At 36.9% G+C, this 21253-nt stretch overlaps 1 protein-coding gene across 1 annotated transcript; it reads left to right on the forward strand.

Moving 5' to 3' along the window:
* Positions 1 to 814: 814 nt before the first annotated feature.
* On the forward strand, positions 815 to 20641 carry LOC104561509 (desmoglein-1). The gene is made up of 17 exons (XM_061995202.1): positions 815 to 862; positions 6929 to 6964; positions 7341 to 7469; positions 8168 to 8323; positions 8461 to 8608; positions 9191 to 9354; positions 9594 to 9728; positions 10272 to 10457; positions 10640 to 10899; positions 11789 to 11931; positions 12082 to 12300; positions 13379 to 13657; positions 13733 to 13975; positions 15798 to 15946; positions 16441 to 16501; positions 18022 to 18227; positions 19670 to 20641. Exons 1-17 carry the CDS (start codon positions 815 to 817, stop codon positions 20639 to 20641), a joined length of 3534 nt encoding a protein of 1177 aa, XP_061851186.1.
* The last annotated feature ends 612 nt before the right edge of the window (positions 20642 to 21253 follow it).

The raw sequence follows: 21253 nt of genomic DNA on the forward strand, positions 1-21253 counted from the left end.
GTTTTGAGCAGCTCTCCAGTTTCTCTGGCATGGGATGTGTATATATCTCTCGCTCTACCAGATCAGTCAGAGCACAACACATAGGAAAGGAAAGGAATAGCATGAAGAGGCATAAGAGCCGGTGAAAGCAGAAAGTCTCCTTCCTTTGCTTCAGATATTCTTGTCTAATGAATAAAACATTTTTTTCCAAATTAATATGTTAGCTCTTGAGTGACAAGTGCTGCACTTCTGTGAACAATGTGCATGAAACTGACTTCTTTGCACCTGGAAATAAACAAATGGACCTATATTTTAATTCAAGCTAATCATTTCTTTATGTCCGTACTCTTTACAGTAATATTCATTAAGATTTTCTTCATACTTCATGCAAGGAGAAAACTGGTAATTTTACTCAAAGCAATGATAAGTTACCATTTTAATGATTCCTTATGTTGTGAGTAATTTATAAATCACTCGGTATCTTCTCAGTGAAGCTTGCTTTCTGTTTTTAAAGTGTACCCTTTCGTATTCAACAAAGGGTTTCAGTGCAATAAGAATTAAGGTGTGTCTCTTCGCTTTTACCCGCAAGCAATAATGATGTTGTCAAGCGTTTCAGGTGAGACCTGCCCAGGATTTTGGGGTGGGGAAAGACACTCTGTTATACAGCATCTTCAGTGCTTCCCTCAGAGGGAGGCAGAGACACCTTGAAGGGCTGAGTATAAGGCCATCTACTGAGTGTCTTTTTAAATAGACACCAGAGTTGGGGGGGGGAGGGGAAAAGGAACAGACTTTTAACCATAACTCAGTTGGACCTGTATCCAAGAAGTCAGATGCCATGGATTGGTTTCCTCACCAAACAGCTGCTTTTCTGTTCCTTTTATTGGTAAGTCAGATTTTAAAACAATATTTGTGAACTCTGTGATTATGCCAGTTGAGTCTTCCTCACAGGACCATTACATTTCACAAACTATCCCACCAAAAAATCTTGTGAAATTTAGCATTTAAAAAACCCTGTGCTTATTTTAAATTGCACTTCTGGGGATTCATACAAAATGATTTCGTTTTTTATTAAATGTTGACAAATGTTTCTTTTGATTGTAACCTTCTGCTGTCTGTCAATGTTCAGTATGCAATTTTCTATGTTTAACCTGTAACTTTTCAGATGAATATTGTCTGTGGCTATCATTTAAGGAATCATTATTATGAATAAACAACTTATCACGATAAAAATCCTAACAATGTGAGTGGATATCATTGGATTCTATGTCTTTATTTTTTCAATCAGTCAAGGTAATATGATTAGCAAATATTTTTTTCTAAAGTAATCAGTAAGAACACTTCAGAGCTGACCAAATCCTATGGCTATATTCAAGAGAAAATATGAAATTTAGTGAAGACCTTAGTCAAGTAAAAATGGAGACTCTAAACATAATTTCACATCAGAAAGAATTCCCGTCTTGTAGCGCATTAGTGTCTGAGCCACCATATGCTGAGTAAGTGAAGGCATGAAAGTGTCACTATTTGGATTTGCTTTTCTCACTGTAAAAGGAAAGTTGTGGCTATGGTGAAGTGGCATAGTTGTACAATGTGTTCATCAAGGTATGGAAATTACCCAGGAAGGACTTAAAAGAATTATGGAGGTCCTTTTGCTCCAGAAATCTGTGTTCTTTTAATGTGAATTATTTTACTTGGTTGTGCTACTCTTCTGAAATTAGGTAGAAGTTTTAGGCCCTGAAGATTGAATAGAGTAGGATTTTTATTATAATTATATCCCATGACTTTCACACAATTTTACCATTTACACAATGTGTTAGAAAGTATAAATGTTAACTTCTTGTTACTGACCCCTCTAGAAATGTTATAGTCAAAGTGTTTGTTGTTATAGAATATGTAATCCTAAGATTTACTTTGAAAAGATAGTCTATTAATTTTAGGTGACAGCTCTGCAGTCAGTAAAGTAGAACTAAGCAACACAGGGCAGCTGCCAAGCAAACAACGACAAAACCTGGCAAAAGCAAACTATGGTTTGGATGAGTTTCTGCTTGTTTAATGCAGCACAGAGGTTTCTGAGCCTAGCATGTTGCACATTGCACTAACATTTCTCGATTTTCACTATTCATTTTCCTCTGGACTATTCATTTTCCTCTGTTACCTTGTGATGACTATTCTTGATGTTCTGAAGTTCAAAAAAGAGTTGACTATATTGCATCTAAGATTAGTTCATTCGAAAGAGATTTTACTGCTTTCTCCTCTCACCAGCTCTGGAGCCATTTTGACTCTTTCAGTACATTATTGTTGCAATTGTGACTGATGCAGGACATGGATCAGGAAAAATGAGCAATTGTGAAAACAGCGATTTTGTTTTGATGACTATCAAATATTTGAACTTTTACTTCCCAGAGGAAACAACTGTTGTTTGTACTTTGCGTTCTTGTGCACAGCAATGTCCATGGTGACCTGTACAGCTAAAGAGCATCTTTCAGTATATTGTAGGAAGCTGACAGACAAATTGTAGAAGTTAAATTATTATAAATTATGCATCCAATTTTAGTGTATTCTGGGAAAGTCTTGGCTTTCAGCTTGGTTAACCATTTATGAAAATCACCTGTCTGAATGGTGTGTCTGATTAGTATATTAATAAGTGGTATGAAATAAAACTGGTGTGGAGTTATATATATTTTAGAACACTGCTACATTTTCAAAAAAAGAAAGCTTACCAGTGCTGAAACTAATAATTTTCTAAATGTATTTCACCATTGGTGGGACTGATTCTGCAACTCTTGCTCATGTGACTTCAAAGGTGTTATTCTCATGAATAAGGGAGTTCTGTTGGTGATACTTGCACAGACACGTTTAATGGAAATAACCTGTTTGATCAGGTATGACTCTTCTCCTGCCAGCTATCATGTGACAGCTAATAATTTTACATTCACCACATCTCTTACATGCACTTTTGTCTGGCTTCATTTTCCCATGTGTTATCTATGCTACTTTTTTTTCCCCCCAGTTGTTAGGCTACGGTTACACCTCCTACTCATAACTTAGTTGTATGTAAAAATACTAAGAGGCTAAATCTTCTCCTTGCATATGCACATGAAACATCTGTCAGGATGTAGCCAGGAACCTACAGGCTCTTCTGCCAAAGAATTTTATTGTAGAAATAGAAACTAAAGCATTCCACATCCAGAAATTATCACCTAAGATCACCTTCTTAAATCATCAATTTACATTCCTAAGTAAAAATCGCTCCAAAGCAGACATGAATTTGCAGCCAAAAGACTCTAAGCCATATTAGAATTGAGGTTTTATTGAGGAGATTTATTGAGGACACTTAGCATGCCTAAATCGAAACACTTAAATTTGAATGATAATGGCATACAGCTTGCATTGAAATCACTTTTCTGTTAATTTTTCTAATAGTTAAGCTCAATGGAAATTCATTATATCTGTATAACTCAGTAGGACAGAAACAATCTCAGTAGGAATTTTGCCAATGTGGTCTACAAATAGAACTTTGGAATATATTCTTCTAACTGACAGGAGCATTGCTATACTTCTGCTGAAATAGCAATGAAATCTCCATACTGAATGCAATACAAAATACTGGTGTCAGCTGCTAAGACAGGAAGCAATAAAAGCACATGACTTCTGCAGAATTACAAACCAAAATGCAGGAAAAATCATTGTGAAAAACTTCCCCTTCAAACTGGAAGAAGCACATTCATCTTCAAAAGTGAAAAGTATACACACAAATACTATCGTGTTTCACTTTAAAAGTGATCAAATGATTTCTTTTTAAAATATGAGGTTTTGTCTTATATTTCAACTCTGCTTCTCATTACTTCATATGCATTGATTTATCATTTTTTAAAAAGATGTGGAATGAATAAAGGGGAGGGTTCATTATTTCAACCCTTTACTAGTAAGAGCTTTGGCTGAGTAAGAAAGACGTAAGTCCCAAAATGCTGACACAACCTGAGCTACCATGGCGCCCTGATGACTAATATATGAGTTCTCAGCACTCCTCCCATCCCATCCAGGCCAATGACAATAGCGCTGTTGACTTCAAAGAGAAGCAAATCCAGTATGAATAATGCTGGGAAGATGTTAAAGGCGTGTTCAGTCATTTAGATTGGAGTAGGTGGAGGAGGGAGGATTCCATAATTGCATATAATATTGCCTGGCAGTCAATTTATGATTAGTTAACTCTTGTCTGCAAATTACTTTGAAGGTGCAAAGAACCATACACATCCTATGGGCCTAATTCTGTTCCCAGTTACATCAGGATAAATCCAGAATAACTCCAGTGTGATTAAGGTGGCATTTTGGACACAAGGTTCAGGGTCTGTATCATTCCAATAAAGGACAAGCTTTCAGTCAGGCCACTGTGCAAATGACAGTCATCATAAATGTGTTTCCTGCCTAAACATCTTGCAAGCCAAACCAGAAACAGCTTGTGCAACAAGGTTCTGGCTTCTTTGCAGGATTTTAATTGTTGCATAGTCTCTCAGAGACTAATAGGTCAGTAAATCTTGATATCATTCTGTTTATCTTGTCTACCCCAAGATCCTCAGGATGCATCCCACAGATTCCAGTGGCTCCTACTGCTTTAATTATCATTAACTGCTGAATCTGTGGAAATGACTGTACTTGGATATTAGTTTAGAAGGGAAATTTGTTCACTACCTAGAAGTATACTGGAGTTATCTGCTAGGAGGCAATACTTCCCTGCTGTGAATAGAATAAGAAAAAAAAAAATGTTTGCATTGCAGAGGGATATTAGAAACAGACAGCTGGAGTGGAGGAGCCTTCTAACTGATGATGAGTGTAAAGAACTAGAACACATAAGCTGGGGAGGCAGAGGAACCTCCATCCCTGGATCAAGTTTCATAGATGTCACCCCAGAATTGTTGAGGTTTATCTGGTGAGCTACGCAACTTTGTCTGTTGTCTGCCTGCCCTCCTTCCTACACATAGCAGTAACTGGGACAGACATATCACACACAGACATCAAGTTCATAGGATCAGCATTTTCAAATAGTATCACAAACTGTACTAAGGACTCTGGATTTAAAACCGTCAAGTCTTCTTCTAGATCTTCCATTAGCAACACAGAGCAGAATGGGGTTTTTGTTAGTTAGCATGGGACACATGGAAATATGGGGCCTAAACTTACAATCCTCAGCATTACTGATGAAAGAAGTCATGACAGTCCCATTATTGATGCTCAAAAGCAATGAATGGAACTCCAGTATAAAATATTCCATTTTAAATTTTTCACTGATTTAAACCAGAACTTTATATAAGCTGAAATCAAGTATTTTATGAACATTCATATCCTTAAAGAACAGAACTCTTTACAGGCATAATTCTTATTTCATAGATATACAATGCAGTTTTTTCAGTGAGGCCTGCTGAATATGAGGATGATGTGGCTAGATGTGAGATACTAGTTTCATTGTTAAATAACAGAATAGGCCACAGGATACAAGCAGTAGACAAGATCCACTAACACTGCACTGTGAAGTGTACACCCATACTTTTCTGGGTCAAGACAATTTCTTGCATGCCAGAAGAGATTTCAGCCTAAGGATGGAAAGAATTTCACTGTACTCACCAAAGAAGGCTCTGCTATGCTGATGGGATCAATCAATAAGAGACATATAATCAGTGCTATTCCTGGTAGACTTGATCATTCAAATTCTCTGGTGAGGGTATAATCTGCCCCTTCTATATTCCCATATTTTCCCAAGCTCCAGGGGGTATTATAAAAGACAGGTCACAGCTCCCACTGAAATGTAAAAACCCCATAGTTTAAATGGAGTATGATACCGTTCCTTTACTGAGATTAATAATGGCTGCACATGAATTAGAACCCTGTTCTGCAGGTGAAGATTTAAATAGTCACCAAGACAAAAACCCACATTAAAAGATGCATTGATGCTTTTAGCACAACATGAACATATAGTAATGGTTTTCGTGCAGAGTACTTTTCTTAAACATATATGTCAATAGCTTGCTCAAATAAATTAGGAAAAAATCCATGAATAGTCTGACAAATTTCAATAAATATACACACCAAACAGGCAAACCCACAAATTCCCTCACTCAGAACTAGATTACGGCAGCCAATATGGTTTGAGATTTCAGGGAAGATTCTGGGCAAGATCAGATCATCGGAGACATTGTTTGTAAATGACAGATGGTGAGCCTCTTACAACATGAAGGTAAGGAAGGAAATAAGGAAAGTAGGAAATTGTTAACTATAGCTGTTAACCACATTTGGTGAGAAAAGAGAAACTGTGCAACACTTTTGGAGTCACCTGGATGTATTGTTTGTCCCAATAATGAATGAAGCAATCATCCAGTCCTGCAAATGACATACTCTTCACCCTTTACTGACTGAAAAGGTCAGAGGCAGTTCCTAAACACAAAAGAGATGCACTGAAAAGGTACATTCACCAAGTGAACTTCATTTTCACACCTTATTTAGGAATAACATTACATAAACTGTGCCTTCTTTTAAATTATGCTGAGAAATTTAGGATTGTCTATTATGTTAATTATATATTGCATCTGATTCTACCACCTTTATTTACTCAAGACTTTGTTCGCATAGTTAGACTTCAAATGAAAGTTCAATGCACTCCAGAGAAATCTACCTGATGACTGCAGTTGACTTTCCATCTTACATTGAATCTCTTCTATTTCAATATGAAGTTTCAAGAAAACATTTTTCTTCTTTTAAACTCTGTGTGAAAGCTGTCTTTCAGATGTAGGTATAACTTGAAATTTATGGAAGTAATTTATGGAAGTCCTGTAGCTACTGCCTAGAAAGGCTATTGCAATAGACTTAGAAAAAGTATTAGTCCAGTCCCACAGTATAGAAATGTATGGCAGCCAAGTTTTTCTTACTGCATTTTTATATGCCAATCTTCTTGTTCTTGCAGGTACTCTTGGATTTCAGCACAGGATTTCATGTAGAGGTAATACATATTTATTTAGAAACTAATTTTCTGATCAAATTAAAGGAAACTAATGCAAAAATAAAATGGAAAATACTGAACTAAGATGCTTCTGAACTTGAAGATTGAAACCATACCTAAACATTAAGCAGTTGCAGGTAATAACCTGCTCACTCTCTCAAGAGAATTTTGGAACCTAAATGAGTATCTCACACAGAGGAATAATTTTGAAGTAAGCATGTGCAGTCTTAGAGTTTAGGACCCTCAGAAATATTAAAAAGCATATGATCTATTTTAAAATCCTCTTTCTCCTAATTGTTGGAAATTCTAAATGTCTGTATTAATTTAAAATGAATTGAAGTTATTGGTCATATGATCCTGGAACTCTCTGTCAAAGGTAAAGGAATGGGATGAAAATGGAATGGCAAGATGGAAAACCTTCAAAAGACAAAAACGTGAATGGATAAAGTTTGCTGCAGCTTGTAGAGAAGGAGAAGATAATTCAAAGAGGAATCCTATTGCCAGAGTAAGTAGAAAGAAAAACAAAATTGTTCACTGAAAAGGAAGTTTTTCTAAATGCAGGCTGATAGAACCAGAAAGATTTTAAAGTATATTTGCTTAGAGTAGTCAAAGCAAGGAATGTGGAATAAAAGAAAGATAATGCAACATTTTCAGCCATGCTGAGACATTCTCATAAGATGAACCTACATGACTGCTGAGGAATGACCCAAGACATCCTAAACATTGCCTTCAGTCTACTTCCCAGACAGCTCCAACCATTCTTTCTTCATACGCAGCATCTATGTACTAGGCTGTGATATTTTTCTCTTCTCTCTCATCCCGAGAAACCCCTAAGCATAAATTCAAGTGTAGTGCATGACTTGTGTGGGCAACCATGCATAGATATCTTCAGATTCTCTCACCATGACTGTACCCTTACTAAAGTCCAGACACAGCGTGGTACTCTTAGAAGTTTCTCTCTACTTCCCTGACAGAAGATTTAGGAGAAATAGAAAACTTACCCAGCACTTAAAAGGAGAGGGATCTCTAGGATGATTGTTTTGTAGAAAAGACTTCCTTTGGTCCAGTTACTTGAACCTTGCAATATGTGTTTGAGAAACTGAAATGATATGGAACTTTTTAGATGATCTAATTATAGGCAAAAAAAAAGCTCTGCAGGTATGTTCAGTAAACTGACATAAATATAATTATCTACTATTATAGATCCGATCAGATTGTGAAGAAAACAATCCAGTCACATACAGCATCTCTGGAGTTGGAATTGACCGTGCCCCTTTTGGAATATTTGTTGTTAACCCAAGAACAGGAGAAATTAATATAACATCAATAGTGGATAGGGAAGTAACCCCTGTATTTGTTGTAAGTACTCCTCTCCTTCTATTACCTTTCTAATGATGGATCCAGGGTGGGGCAGGGAGAGCACAAAGAAACAAATTCAGATTGTTATTTTGCTTACTTCACTTTTGGTTTTAAAACAAGTAAATCTCTTTATCTAGATACGTTGCTTTGCTAAACACTCCCTGACGGGTATAGATTTGGAAACACCTCTCGAACTTCGAGTCAGAGTTCTGGATATAAATGATAACGCTCCTATATTTGCACAAACTGTATTTACAGGATCTGTTGAAGAAAGCAGTATGGACAGTAAGTGACTATGTTATGCCTATCATAGTAAGTAAAGCTCCCAGAATACGGTTAATAGAAACCTGGGTGGCTCATTCTACTTTTTCTTAGGCAATGACATATAATGGCCAGGACTTTTGCAAAGGAAGGAGTAGCAAATTCTTCTCCAAGTGTCATTGGAGTCCAGGTCTGAACTCATTGACTAAACTTAAGCAGCAATGCTTCCTTCCCCCCTTCCTCCCACACATGAACTCTGAGTGTTCCAGTTTCTAACTATATCATCATGAAAATTCTTTAAGATGTGAGAATTTAAACTAAATAAGTCCATTCCTTCTCATTAAATAAATGAACATTACACCTACACTTATTTCCTTCAAGGGTATACAAAATAAGTTTTTTCTCATTTTTCATATATTTGTATTTGTGGCACCGAAGTAATTCTTTTTACCAAAAGTACGGCAATCAACACGAGACATGCAAATGTCACTGAGACAACGGTGCCTAATGCTCATTTTCTAGTTTGTAGAAATTTCCATTTCAAACTGTGGGTATTTCTTTCGTGACTACCTATGAGATCAGTACTTACTTATTTTTTCTTTTTAGACACACTGGTGATGAAAATAATAGCAACAGACGCAGATGAACCTAATCACTTGAATTCCAAAATTGCCTTCAAGATAGAGAGCCAAGAACCTTCAGGTCCACCCATGTTCATTATGAATAAATATACTGGAGAACTACATCTTGCAAATTATCTTGACAGAGAGGTAACATTTCCCTTTCCAAAGTGAAATGACATGATTTTGTGGTGTATATGTGTCGGGAGGTGGTCAGAGAGGCTGTGGGTTTTACCAAAATTAAAGGAGAAATGTAATTTTCTATATGTCACAATAAAATATCTAAGGCAAATTTCTGCCTTAGGAAATACGTCCAAGACATGAATATTTATAACATTTAAGATGTACAGGTGGTTCTTCTAACATGATCATTTTTCTTTCTGTGACAGCAACATAGTAGCTACACTCTTGTTGTAAAGGCATCAGACCGGGATGGAGCAACAGATGGAATATCATCCCTTTGTAGCTGCAATATTAAAGTTATTGATGTTAATGACAACTTCCCAACTCTTGCTCAGAGCTCTGTAAGTTTTTAATACCACAAGCAACATCATTGTTTTACAATCTTGTTCAAAAACCTACTTGATATTAGAACCCTTCCTTACAGACTCAAATGCCCTGTTGGATTAGCAGCGTTGTTTCCTTGAAGCACACTCAAAATCCAATCAGTCTCTTGTGCACAAATTCTGGTAACATACACATAGATTACTTTTGCATTCAGAGAAGCCAGTCCTGACTGACTTCTCTATATTCAGAGAAATACGGTCATTCAGGTGTCCAGAACTGTGCAATATGGCCACATGATGAAGATTAATTCAATCTTTATATGATATTCTCTAATAGAAAGCACAAATCCATTTCCTCTAAGCTGCCTCTGCAAACACTTGAGGTCAATTACCTCTTCAGGTGTGCAACCAGAATCACAATTTACCCAGAACACATGATTTTTAGAAAACTGGCATGGACTGTGGGCAGGACATCCTTCAAAAGAATCTCTGAAATGATATATATTTTCCTCATATTATATATTTCTGTATTTGCTGATAGGTATTTACCTATCATTACAGTTTTCAGCAAGTATTTCAGAAAATTCACTCAGTTCAGACCTGCTACGAATACAAGTTCTGGATGCTGATGAAGAGTTTACAGACAACTGGTTAGCAGAGTTTTTCTTTATTTCTGGTAATGAAGACAACTGGTTTGAAATTGTTACAGATCGAGCTACAAATCAAGGAATCCTTAGAGTAATTAAGGTACGGATAAATATTGTGATTCAACTATTGAAATAATCATATTTTTAAAGTTTGAATTAATTGTTAACAAAATTAAATGGGCAATAAAGCCACAGTCACTCAACTATTTAATATAGAAAATATTTAAGCAAAATTAAAGGAACTTGTATTCATTATCTAGTTCTCTATGATTTACCTTTTAGGAACTGAATTATGAACACCTCCAAACTCACTCACTGATTATTGGTGTCAAGAACGTAGCTGACTTCCATCACTCTGTTGTACGTGACTACCGAATAACTGGAACACCCCTGACAATACAAGTAGAAAATATTGTGGAACCTCCAAAATTTGTTCCAACTTCAATAATGTTTCCTGTACCACAAAACACAAGAGCGAATTATGTTGTAGGAACATACACAGCCATTGATGAGGACACCGGAGCTATTGCATCAAATGTTATGTAAGCTCTGATCTTCTTAACTCTCTGGATGGAATATTTATTCTTTTACTTGATATTTCAATTGCACGGGAAATAGATATTTTAATAGAATGTTTTAAGAGAATAACTTTAAAATGTTAATAGGTTGGTAATAGAATAACAGTAAAAGACTAGTCTAGTATTTGGCCCATTTTTATGCTATGATTGCTTTTGTTTTCTGACCTACTTTTCTTAGCTTTGTGCACGAGAAAAAAAACCATCATTTTTCTAACAGATTGTAACTTCAAAAAGTCAGAATAGATTTGGGTTGTTTTTCTGACCCAATCTAAGAATACTTTTTCTTGAAATGCTTTCTAAAAATAAGGCATTTGTTAGCATCTCTAAAAAAAGAAGTAAAACTCCCCAATAATGGGCAATATTATACATTCAGAATAGGTCACTACCATTCTATGGCAAAAAAAAAAAAAATTTAAATTGCCATTTACTTCTGCTGAAATTAATGACAATTAATGGGACCATAATTTGATTTTTAATGTGAATTAAAATAAATACTCAATTTATAAAGGTTTGAAAAGTTTTCATAAATCAGAGAAATATGTCAGTAAATACAACTGTACATTGTTATAGGAAGAGCTGTGGATTTAACTAGCAACATAATGAGCATTCTAGTAAAGGTTTATCACCTTCAAGAAATAATGGACTTCTGTGCATTTACTTTATCCCTAAGTATTTTTCTGGTCTACATCTTTTGAAGTCTACAGAAATTTTGCTTGAACAGGGTGAAATGCAGTAGAACCTAGGACAGCCTACAGAAAAATATTCCAAAATGATAAATATTACTTGCGGAATGAATATTGAATATATATATTCATAACATAATGCTGAGTATTTTTTACTTCACCTAATGTAGATATAGTATAGGACGTGATCCAGATGTCTGGTTCAGAATCAACCAAAATACTGGTGAAATAACACTGAACAAAGCTATTAACTGGGAATCAATCCATGTAGTCAACGGGCAGTACAGAGCAGAGGTTCTGGCTATCACCAGAGGTAAGAAAAGCGATTAAGATTTCTGAAGCAAAATTCTCTTTGTTCCAGATGTCTCTCAATTTTTTTTCCCTGTTTCTTGTTTTCCCATCTGAACTGCATTTATTTATAGTATCAATATCGCCCCCAATCACAAATATCTTCTTTTTACAGGGGTTCCTCGATATACTGCCACTGGCACCATTGTGCTTTCAATACAAGACATCAACGACAACTGCCCAACTATTAATACTGAACTAAGGAAAGTATGTATGCACTCCCCATCAGTGGTTATCACAGCAAAGAACAGGGGTAATGAGCTGTATGGTGCCCCCTTTACATTCAGCATACATGGTGAACCTCAAACTACGTGGATTATCAGATCAATAAATGGTAAATTAATCTACATTTTCTAACAGAATAAACCACAGTAATAATTATCTAAGAACAGATTAAGATAATCTTTTAATAACAAATTAAACATTTAATAGAAACTATTCTAATCTCACTTAAATGTGATTTTATGCTCACATGAATCCAAGAAGTTGCTCTGGATTTGCATATATAAATCATACTAGAACTAAAACCAGAATCATTACGTGTTTTATCTAATTATCATTTTTAAAGGAAACTAAAAATATACTGATAAAAAATAGAGCAGACAAACTGTACTTTACTATGTAGCTTTACTATGTAGCTATGATAAGAACCTCTACTGGTCTAAAACTAATGAAGTAATTCAAAAGGATTAATTTTATACCTTTTGATTTTTATATTATCTAAAAGATTTTAAGCATATGACAAAACTCTCACATTTATTTGTTAGACTACACAGTTACTGGTTGGCAAAACTTTATTTTTGTGAGAGGCACATGAAAATGGCAAATAAAGATTGTATTTGTATTTCTAAAAGAAAATCATTTTAGTCAGTGCTCAGTGGAGCTTTTCCAGTTTCCTTCAACAGGACATAACAAACTAATGAATTCATGAAAAATTCATACACAACTAATTGACAGAATTTGTGTCAGTTACTGTATGCATAAAAGGCTATATTAAATAGTAAATATCACAGTTAAAACTATTTCTGTGTCTCCTATTTATCCTAAACAGATGAGAAACTGTAACTTTAAATATTTTAAAACTGTTGAAAAGTACATGTGCATTCCTTTTGTGAGGAAAAAAATATATTAAACTTGCAATTTTGATATGTGAATAAAAATCTGGAAAAGCAGCAGTAGATACAAAAAAATGGTATTTACCCCTTTTCTGTTTCTCAGGTTAAAAAGTGGAGGAGTATCTTAAATTTTGGCTTTGAATAAGTACTGTAGACACATAAGTAACTGAATAGCTTAGAATGAAAACTCTTAATCTTCATTCTGTTATATGAGCAGTACTCACAAAATTACAGATTTTTACAGTATTCATAGTCCACACCTTAATCTAAATATTTTTCTCATTTTTTTCTTCAAAGCTACCTCTGCAGAATTAGTGAATCAGAACGTTGACTTTTACACTTATAGGATCTATGTCACTGTAAGTGATAACCAAGGCCGACGCTGCTCTAGACCACATATAATTCCTGTGCAAGTTTGTCAATGTGACAGTCGTAACTACTGCACCAGTGGGGCCACAAAAATAATTATCATTGGTGGTGGCGGCAGTGCTGGTGGAGGTGCTGGTGGTGCTGGTGGCGGTGCTGGTGGTGGTGCTGGTGGTGCTGGTGGCGGTGCTGGTGGTGCTGGTGGTGGTGGTGCTGGTGGCGGTGCTGGTGGTGCTGGTGGTGGTGCTGGTGGCAGTGCTGGTGGTGGTGGTGCTGCTGGTGGAGGCAGTGCTGGTGGTGGTGGTGCTGGTGGTGGAAGGGAGGACTATGGAACTGGAGGAGATGATCAGGGATACACAGACTGGCAGGATTACACTGGTGGATACACTGAAGGTACTGAAGGATATACTGCAGCCACTGACTATGGTTATAGTGGACATGGAAACTACGGTGGCAGAAACTTACAATCTACTACACTTAGCGGTACTGCCATTGGCCTGATGTTTCTTGGTGGATTAATATTTGTTTGTAAGTATAAAATTAAGAAAACAAATATATTTCTTTTCTAAAATGTGTGATTTTTTAAATTCTTTTAAAATAAGGTGACTAACCTTAGTGGTTATTAACCTACTGGCTCCCATAGGCCATTTGACAGAGAAAAGTTTTTCTTTTAAATCTTACAAACTTCTATATGTTTTATATTCTACATATTTATATGTATATTTCATTCAGAAATAACTATTTCCTTCCTAAGGGTTTTTTCCCTTTCCCTAAGGTGCATCTAGTTCTCATGTCGCTGGACAGGATAAAAATATTTAGTACAAGATTCAGAAGATTTTGCACAGGAGCTGTCTCTGACATGGTTTAAACTTTTCAATTTGTACTTCCATTATATTATTAAAAGAAATGGAAAGTATCAGTTTCAATTTGGGTGTGAAAAGATGTAAAGAACAACCTTTCTTTGCATTCAAAGACAGATTTCAGGAATTGAACAATAAATCTAATTGTCTTAAATTCTGAAGCTTTTGGCTATTGCCGCCAAACATTCCATCTATTAAAAATAAATAGCATTTGTGATAACAGGATCAAGACAGGCATTCATTCATTTGTCCTAGTATTTTTTAAGAAATGTGAGTTTCAGGGGTAAGAATGCACGCAATTACTTCTCAGAACATCACAATCAGATGTGGTCATCTTACTTTCATGGCCTGGACATAAAGTGACCAACATCTAGTATTTCTCAGTGCAGAAACAGTGACTGCAAAACAGGAGGAAATGAGTTTTTTGAGGGCAGTTTTGAGTTTTCATCTTTGATTAGGAGAAATCAACAAACAGTTTGGAAGCTGAAAAGGGTTGTTTTGTTTGTAGTTCCCAGATGGTTAATGTCACAGAACAGATTGTCTTTCTGCCTTTGGAAACCTCCTCACCTAGTTGGTAGTCTGGAGAAAATACATCCTTAGTCATGCAGTGTAAGGCAATACTTTGTACACTGTATAGCCCTTTCCTCTGTTCTCTTCAGTTCACTTTGATGTTAAACTGAAAGTTTTAGATGCTTGGACCTGTATAGACAACTGTTTCTCCACTCCCTCTACAGTGACACGAGGTTATTAACTTAGCTATCTAGGTTATTAACTTAGCTATCTGACCTAGAGACAGCCAGAATTAATATTGCAGTGCCTTTTTAAAATGAACAATGTTTTCAACGATGGTGTTTAAAGCAGTCGGCAATTTCCAACACTGATTTCTTGAAACAACTAAGCACAATACAGCATGATGGGAAACTTGGCTCACTCTGTGTCATCATTTGTTAAAACTGGTGTCTGGGGCTTGCTTCATGTTTTTCAAACCAGGCTTTCTGTATATCTGATGTGAAAAATGCAACTTGAACCTCAGCCAAGGGTCACTGCAGTCAGATGAACAGTTCTACACTGATTCTCAGTCTATTATTGCTAATGAGCTTTTTTTATTGCAATATTTAAAGAGACAGATGTTTGCTTATGTATCAAGAATGAATATCACTGAATGCTATACATAGCAGGACTGGATCTGCTTGTTTAATTTTCATATGTATGCAACTTATATTCATTCAGAGGAGAACAAAGATTGTTCCCAGGTGTATAGGCACAAATTTGGAGTAACAGCCTTACTCCACCCCTGCTTTGCTGTGCTATACCTAAAGGTACAAATTATTCTGAATTTCCAAATATATGCATTTCCAAAACAGTTAATGACTCTGAAAAGCTTTGACAGATTTTCAAAAGTTCTTGAGCACCTGCCCTCTGCATAAAGCAGCTATTCCTGTAAGGAAGAGATGTACTAAATTCTCATTTCCTGTTTCTTTCCTGTTAAGTGATTCCAATCCTGATGTCAATGAGTGACTGTTGTGGCTGTGGACCCGGTGCTGCAGGTGGAGTTGGAACTGGATTTGAACCTGTACCTGAATGCACGGAAGGAGCAATTCATCCATGGGGAATAGAAGGTGCACAGCCTGAAGACAGGGTTAGTACATTCCAGGTTTCTAAAACCCCCAGTAACTCATATTTACAGAAAAGAGTGCATTGCACTAGAATAGAAGTAATTGTAGCACTGTATTATCTTCTAAAAGAGACCTATTGTTGTCAACAATTGCCAAGCAGATAGGAAAGGAGATTCTTAGTTAAGATTTATAGATGAAGTTTTTGTGTTCAGTTAGCTTGGCCCACAGTTTTTACTTTTCCCTCAGCTGAAACATAGTAAACTAGCAGTTTTTTTCAGTGCAAAGTAGGACAAGGTAACACAAATCTTCACTAATCATCTTTTACATTGACAACAAAAAAAACTTCAATGACTTCAAAAACTACTTTTTTGTCTCTTTTTTTTTTTATTATTTTTAATGGGGACAGTAATTCATAGCTATCATTAAATGCACACTCCTTAACATGATTCATAAAGTCTTGCTCTTCATTTGAGAATTTCAAAGTCATCATTCAAGAAGTCAAAATGTTGTTTTCCAGGACGTTTCTCACATTCTTGCCCCAACAACAGCCGCAGGAGGTGATTTTGGAGAGCCCTCTGGTAAGCAGATCCTAAAATTTTCTACTTGCGCTGTCATAAAGACATATTTCAGAAGAACTTCACGTCTTCTGATTCACTGAGAACTTTGATTTTGCAACTATAACCCAACACTTCCAATCTTACAGCTGCAGACTGATGCTAGTTGGACTTCCAATATGAATGATTTGAAGTTTCATCAGATTCACTTCTACAAACCACATTTATTTTTAAATATCTGCCAGGGCTTTCAAACCTCAGGTGAAGGGAGGGTCTTTTCAGTGGATGCCAGAATAAGGAAATTTTCGTAACTCAGTGGTGAAAGGTTCGGTTCTTTCTAGTTTCCAGAATCTGCTTACCATAAGAGAGGATGGGATCTGTCAAATAGTCAGTTGATCATTTGTGCACTAGCCTAGATAGAAAGCTGGTATAGCCTCTGACATAAGATTCCCTAATTAATTCAATGGCCATAGAGAATAAGTCAAGCTGTGCAGTGCCACTTTCTGGTTTTCCCCATTCCTCACTGCATAACAGGAAGGAAAGGTGCTGGCACAGATCCATTTTCACTAGCTTCTGGCAGAACGAAATGTCACTCTGCAAGACAACTTCACTGATGACTATAGATTATTCAAAAATGTTCTCAACTTTAAGGTAAAATCAAAAGAGAACATTCTAGGGGCATAAGTGTGAATAAGGAGTCTTTGTTCTCAGGGCAGTTCTGCTGCAAAGACAATTGAAAAGTTTAAGACTTACGCAGATAATTTTCTTTATTTCCTATCTTCAGTACCATTATGGTGAAAGTCCTTGACTCAAATTCTATAAACTGAAACTAACCAGATCAAATTAATAAAACCAATACAATTTAGCCTATGCTTCATAATCATAGTCAAGACTACTGTATGCAATTGTTTTATTACATGCTGATATTTAAGACCATTCATTCCTTGTTATTATATATGAAAAAAATCTGAAGGAGATAGAATCCTGTAAATGTGATATTATAATTTATTGCTAAAGTCATTGTCACCCTGCATTATGAACACTTGTGGTTATTATGATCCATTGTTGTTCTCCTAAATCCTCTTTAACAATCTGACAACTAGAACATGTGAAAGGAGTTACAGAGCTATTTCTTTCAGAAAAGAGTTTGAGACAAAACAATTTCAACCCACTGTGATCATAAATACACATTTATGTATTTGCATAAATATCCATAAGCATTATCTGATTTTCTAATGCAAATCCCACAATGGCATGTGTGTATACCAGAAAGAGGAATCTCTCCAGTCAATTACACAGTTACACATGCAATCATTGATCATATGCATATGCTGACTAGCTTCAGGAATAAAATCAACATCTTAAATGTCTGCTAATATGCACTCAAAAGTTTGTCACCTGTGCATAAAACTGTGACTGAAATTAGTCTAAAATACCTTCAGAAACTTAGCAGTGTCCTTGTATTATTTGCAAAAGCAACTGGAAAATTCTGTGTAAATTTTAACAGAGCACAGAAAAGATAACTTTTATTTTTATGTTTTCAGACATATATACAAACACATATGGAGGAGGAGTAGTAGCTTCTGGTGTTGAAGAAACTACAGGGGTTGGCTATGGCACGGGTACTGGTTACGGAACAGCTGGAGGAATTTCTGGAACAGGGGAAGTAAAGGGGTCAGTTGGAGGAACAATAAAAGAGTATCGGGAAGGAGGGGTGAACATGGCCTTCCTAGACAACTACTTCTCTGAGGTAATTGCCTGATCTTCTTTGTTTTATATCTGTGAGTCTAAGATTTTCCTCCCAAAGTTACATGGTGGAAAACCAAAACAATCACTCAAACTAAAACTTCCATAATATGACTTCTATGTCAGCAAAGCTGACCATACTAGCAGGAAAAACTGCAACACTAGCAGTACTGCTTTTGAGCTGATGGCATAGTAGATTTGATTGCTCAATACCTTTTTTTGGTAAAACTAACAACAAACTGGTAGGAAGCAATTAAATTATTTCAGTTTCATAAGTGACCATCAAATGTATTTATCTTTCACAAATGTATTTATCTTTCACATTTTTCAGTGTATAAGTAGATCATAACTTTGTGTAATTGTTCACACATACTTCCTGTGCAGCTTTTTTAATGAAATTACTTCAATCCTTAAAGAACTGTGAATACCAGTTCACTTTCTTATTTTTATTGCCATTTCTGTTCTGTAAAAGACTGGTGAACTGCAAGTGACACAAATACGCAGTTTTGTAATTGGCAACATATTAATTAGCCTTTACGTTTGATGTTTAAAAATTCTACAGAGTATACACGATTAATGGATTAATGGAATATATTTTCATAATTAGCAGGAGCTGTGAGGTATAAAGACTATAATTACACGTCACCAAAATATCAATTAATATACAATGATTGCTGTATTTCAAAATCTAAACAAGATTCAATGGAGGAGAGGACACAGCAGTCCTGAAGCTCTAAGCACGGACTTCTCACATACAACAATCTCCCTGCCTAGGCTGGGACCACTGTGTATTAACTGTCTGCCAGACATAGGCAGACAGATTACCCATCTTACTGACCATCTCCATCTCCAAATCCTCTGCCTCTCCCTCCCAGACCTCCCCTTCTGTCCTTCCCTGCTTCCTTCAACCTCACCCCTCACTCTTTCCTGCCCAATCCTCCTGGACTGACCACCCAAGGCCATCCCAAATCAATGATCTCCATCCTGCTCGAGACGGATTCCCCTCCAGGCTCACCAAGCTTTCCCTGCTGTGGACTACCCTTTGTCCCATCAGTTCTCTCCTAGCCTCTCCTCTGCTCCCTTTGCCATCCTGCTTCATTCTCCCTCCTACCCTTTTGTTTGGATACTGCAGCCCAAAGAGTACATTTGTTTCTCTGTTCCTTTTGCTCTCCCCCTTCACCTTACAGGCAGGCCCACTGATGACAGATCAAATTTGAGATGTCAAGTGTTGGCAGAAACAAGAATAAAAACATCAGTAACCTTTGAATAAAATTTATTTCTAGGTTACAAAAATGTTGATAATTGTCCTTTTGATGTCCTGTTTTTCAAGTCAGCTGGGCCTTACTTGAAGGTTAACCTTATTGTGGTTAGTATTCATGGTTAAAAATCTAATGAAAAGTCATTCTGTTATTTTCTTTTTTTTTTCCCTGCTTTTGGAAACTACAGAAAGCATTTGTGTATGCAGATGAAGATGAAGGTCGACCAGCAAATGACTGCCTATTAATATATGATCATGAAGGAGTTGGTACACCTGTTGGCTCTGTAGGTTGCTGCAGTTTTATTGGCGAAGATACAGATGAAACATATTTGGATACATTAGGACCAAAATTTAAGACCCTGGCAGAGGTCTGTCTGGGCAAAGAGATTGAACCCTTCCCTGATGTCAACCCACCCTGGCCAGGCATTAATGTCACCTTTCCCAACCCTGAAAGTGACCTAAACCTCCCACCACCTGGAACCACCATCATTGTCAACGGATGCACACCTATGCCTCCTCCCGTCGGCACTACAACGGTTGTTACTGAAAACACCTACACATCTGGGTCAACCATACAGCCCCCAAGGCCAATGCCAGATCCTTTGCTGCATGGCAACATGACAGTGACTGAAACCTATACCTCCGGCTCCCCCTCTCTTTGTGTTGACCCTCTGCGTGCATCCAACGTCGTGGTAACCGAAAGGGTTGTCGGTCCTGCATCTGCCTCTGATTTGCGTGGCATGCTAGATATCCCTGATCTTGCAGATGGATCCAATGTCATCGTCACAGAAAGAGTAATTGCACCTAACTCCCGGCTCCCGACATCTCTGAGCATTCCTGATTTGGTAGATGGGTCAAATGTGGTTGTGACAGAAAGGGTGTTCAGGCCTGCCTCCGGCATGCCAGGCAGCTTAATAAATATTCCCTCAGAGTTATCGAATGCCCACAACGTGGTGGTCACTGAAAGGGTAGTGTCAGGATCTGGGATGGGCACCCTGAGTGGGGGAAGCCTTGCTGGGGCAAATCTGGGGGGCCTGAGCAGTGCGGGTCAGATGCTCAGCGCTGACTGTCACCTTGGCCAAGCAATGGGCACAGCATCACCTGGCACATCCCGGAGAAGGGTGACAAAGTACAGCACTGTGCAGTACTCCAGTCAGTAAGGCCTCTGCCAGCACCTCTTCCTGTCGAGATCACCACTTGCATCAAAATATATTAGCTGCCACCCACCAAGAATTTTATTTTTATTTATAACTAGGAAACAGCACTAAAGTTTCAGGGATCTCTGCTTGTGTGAAGATCTCTGAAGGGTGCTCCGTTTCAAGGTCAAACACAGGACTTTATCAGTGACGGGAAAGTTGAAGTTAGCTTTAAATTTATTTCCTTTTCTCCACCTAGCACTACAAGTGTACAGGTACTAATGTTTTTGGAAAGAGATCTGATTACCAAGTGGAGCAGTGAGAGGGAATCCTTGTGTGTATACAGTATCAGCATGAATTAATGTTTGTATAAAAAGTGCTAAAATAACACTGCTGAGTGATCTCATACAATAAGTAGATTTGGCTTAATAGCCCCTCACTGACAAGACAGGAAAAGAATGTTATTAGTAATTAGTCAACTCAAGACTAAATAAGCACTTTCAAATGCATCACTTTACTTTGCATGTAATTCAAGGAGCGCTATGAAATGGCACTTTCAATCATTTCTCCCATCACCAGCAACAGTTATAAATAATAATTGTTTAAACATAATACATTTTCATCGCTTTCTGAAGT

The sequence above is a fragment of the Colius striatus genome, chromosome 4 (assembly GCF_028858725.1).
Source record: "Colius striatus isolate bColStr4 chromosome 4, bColStr4.1.hap1, whole genome shotgun sequence".
Classification (NCBI taxonomy): Eukaryota; Metazoa; Chordata; class Aves; order Coliiformes; family Coliidae; genus Colius; species Colius striatus.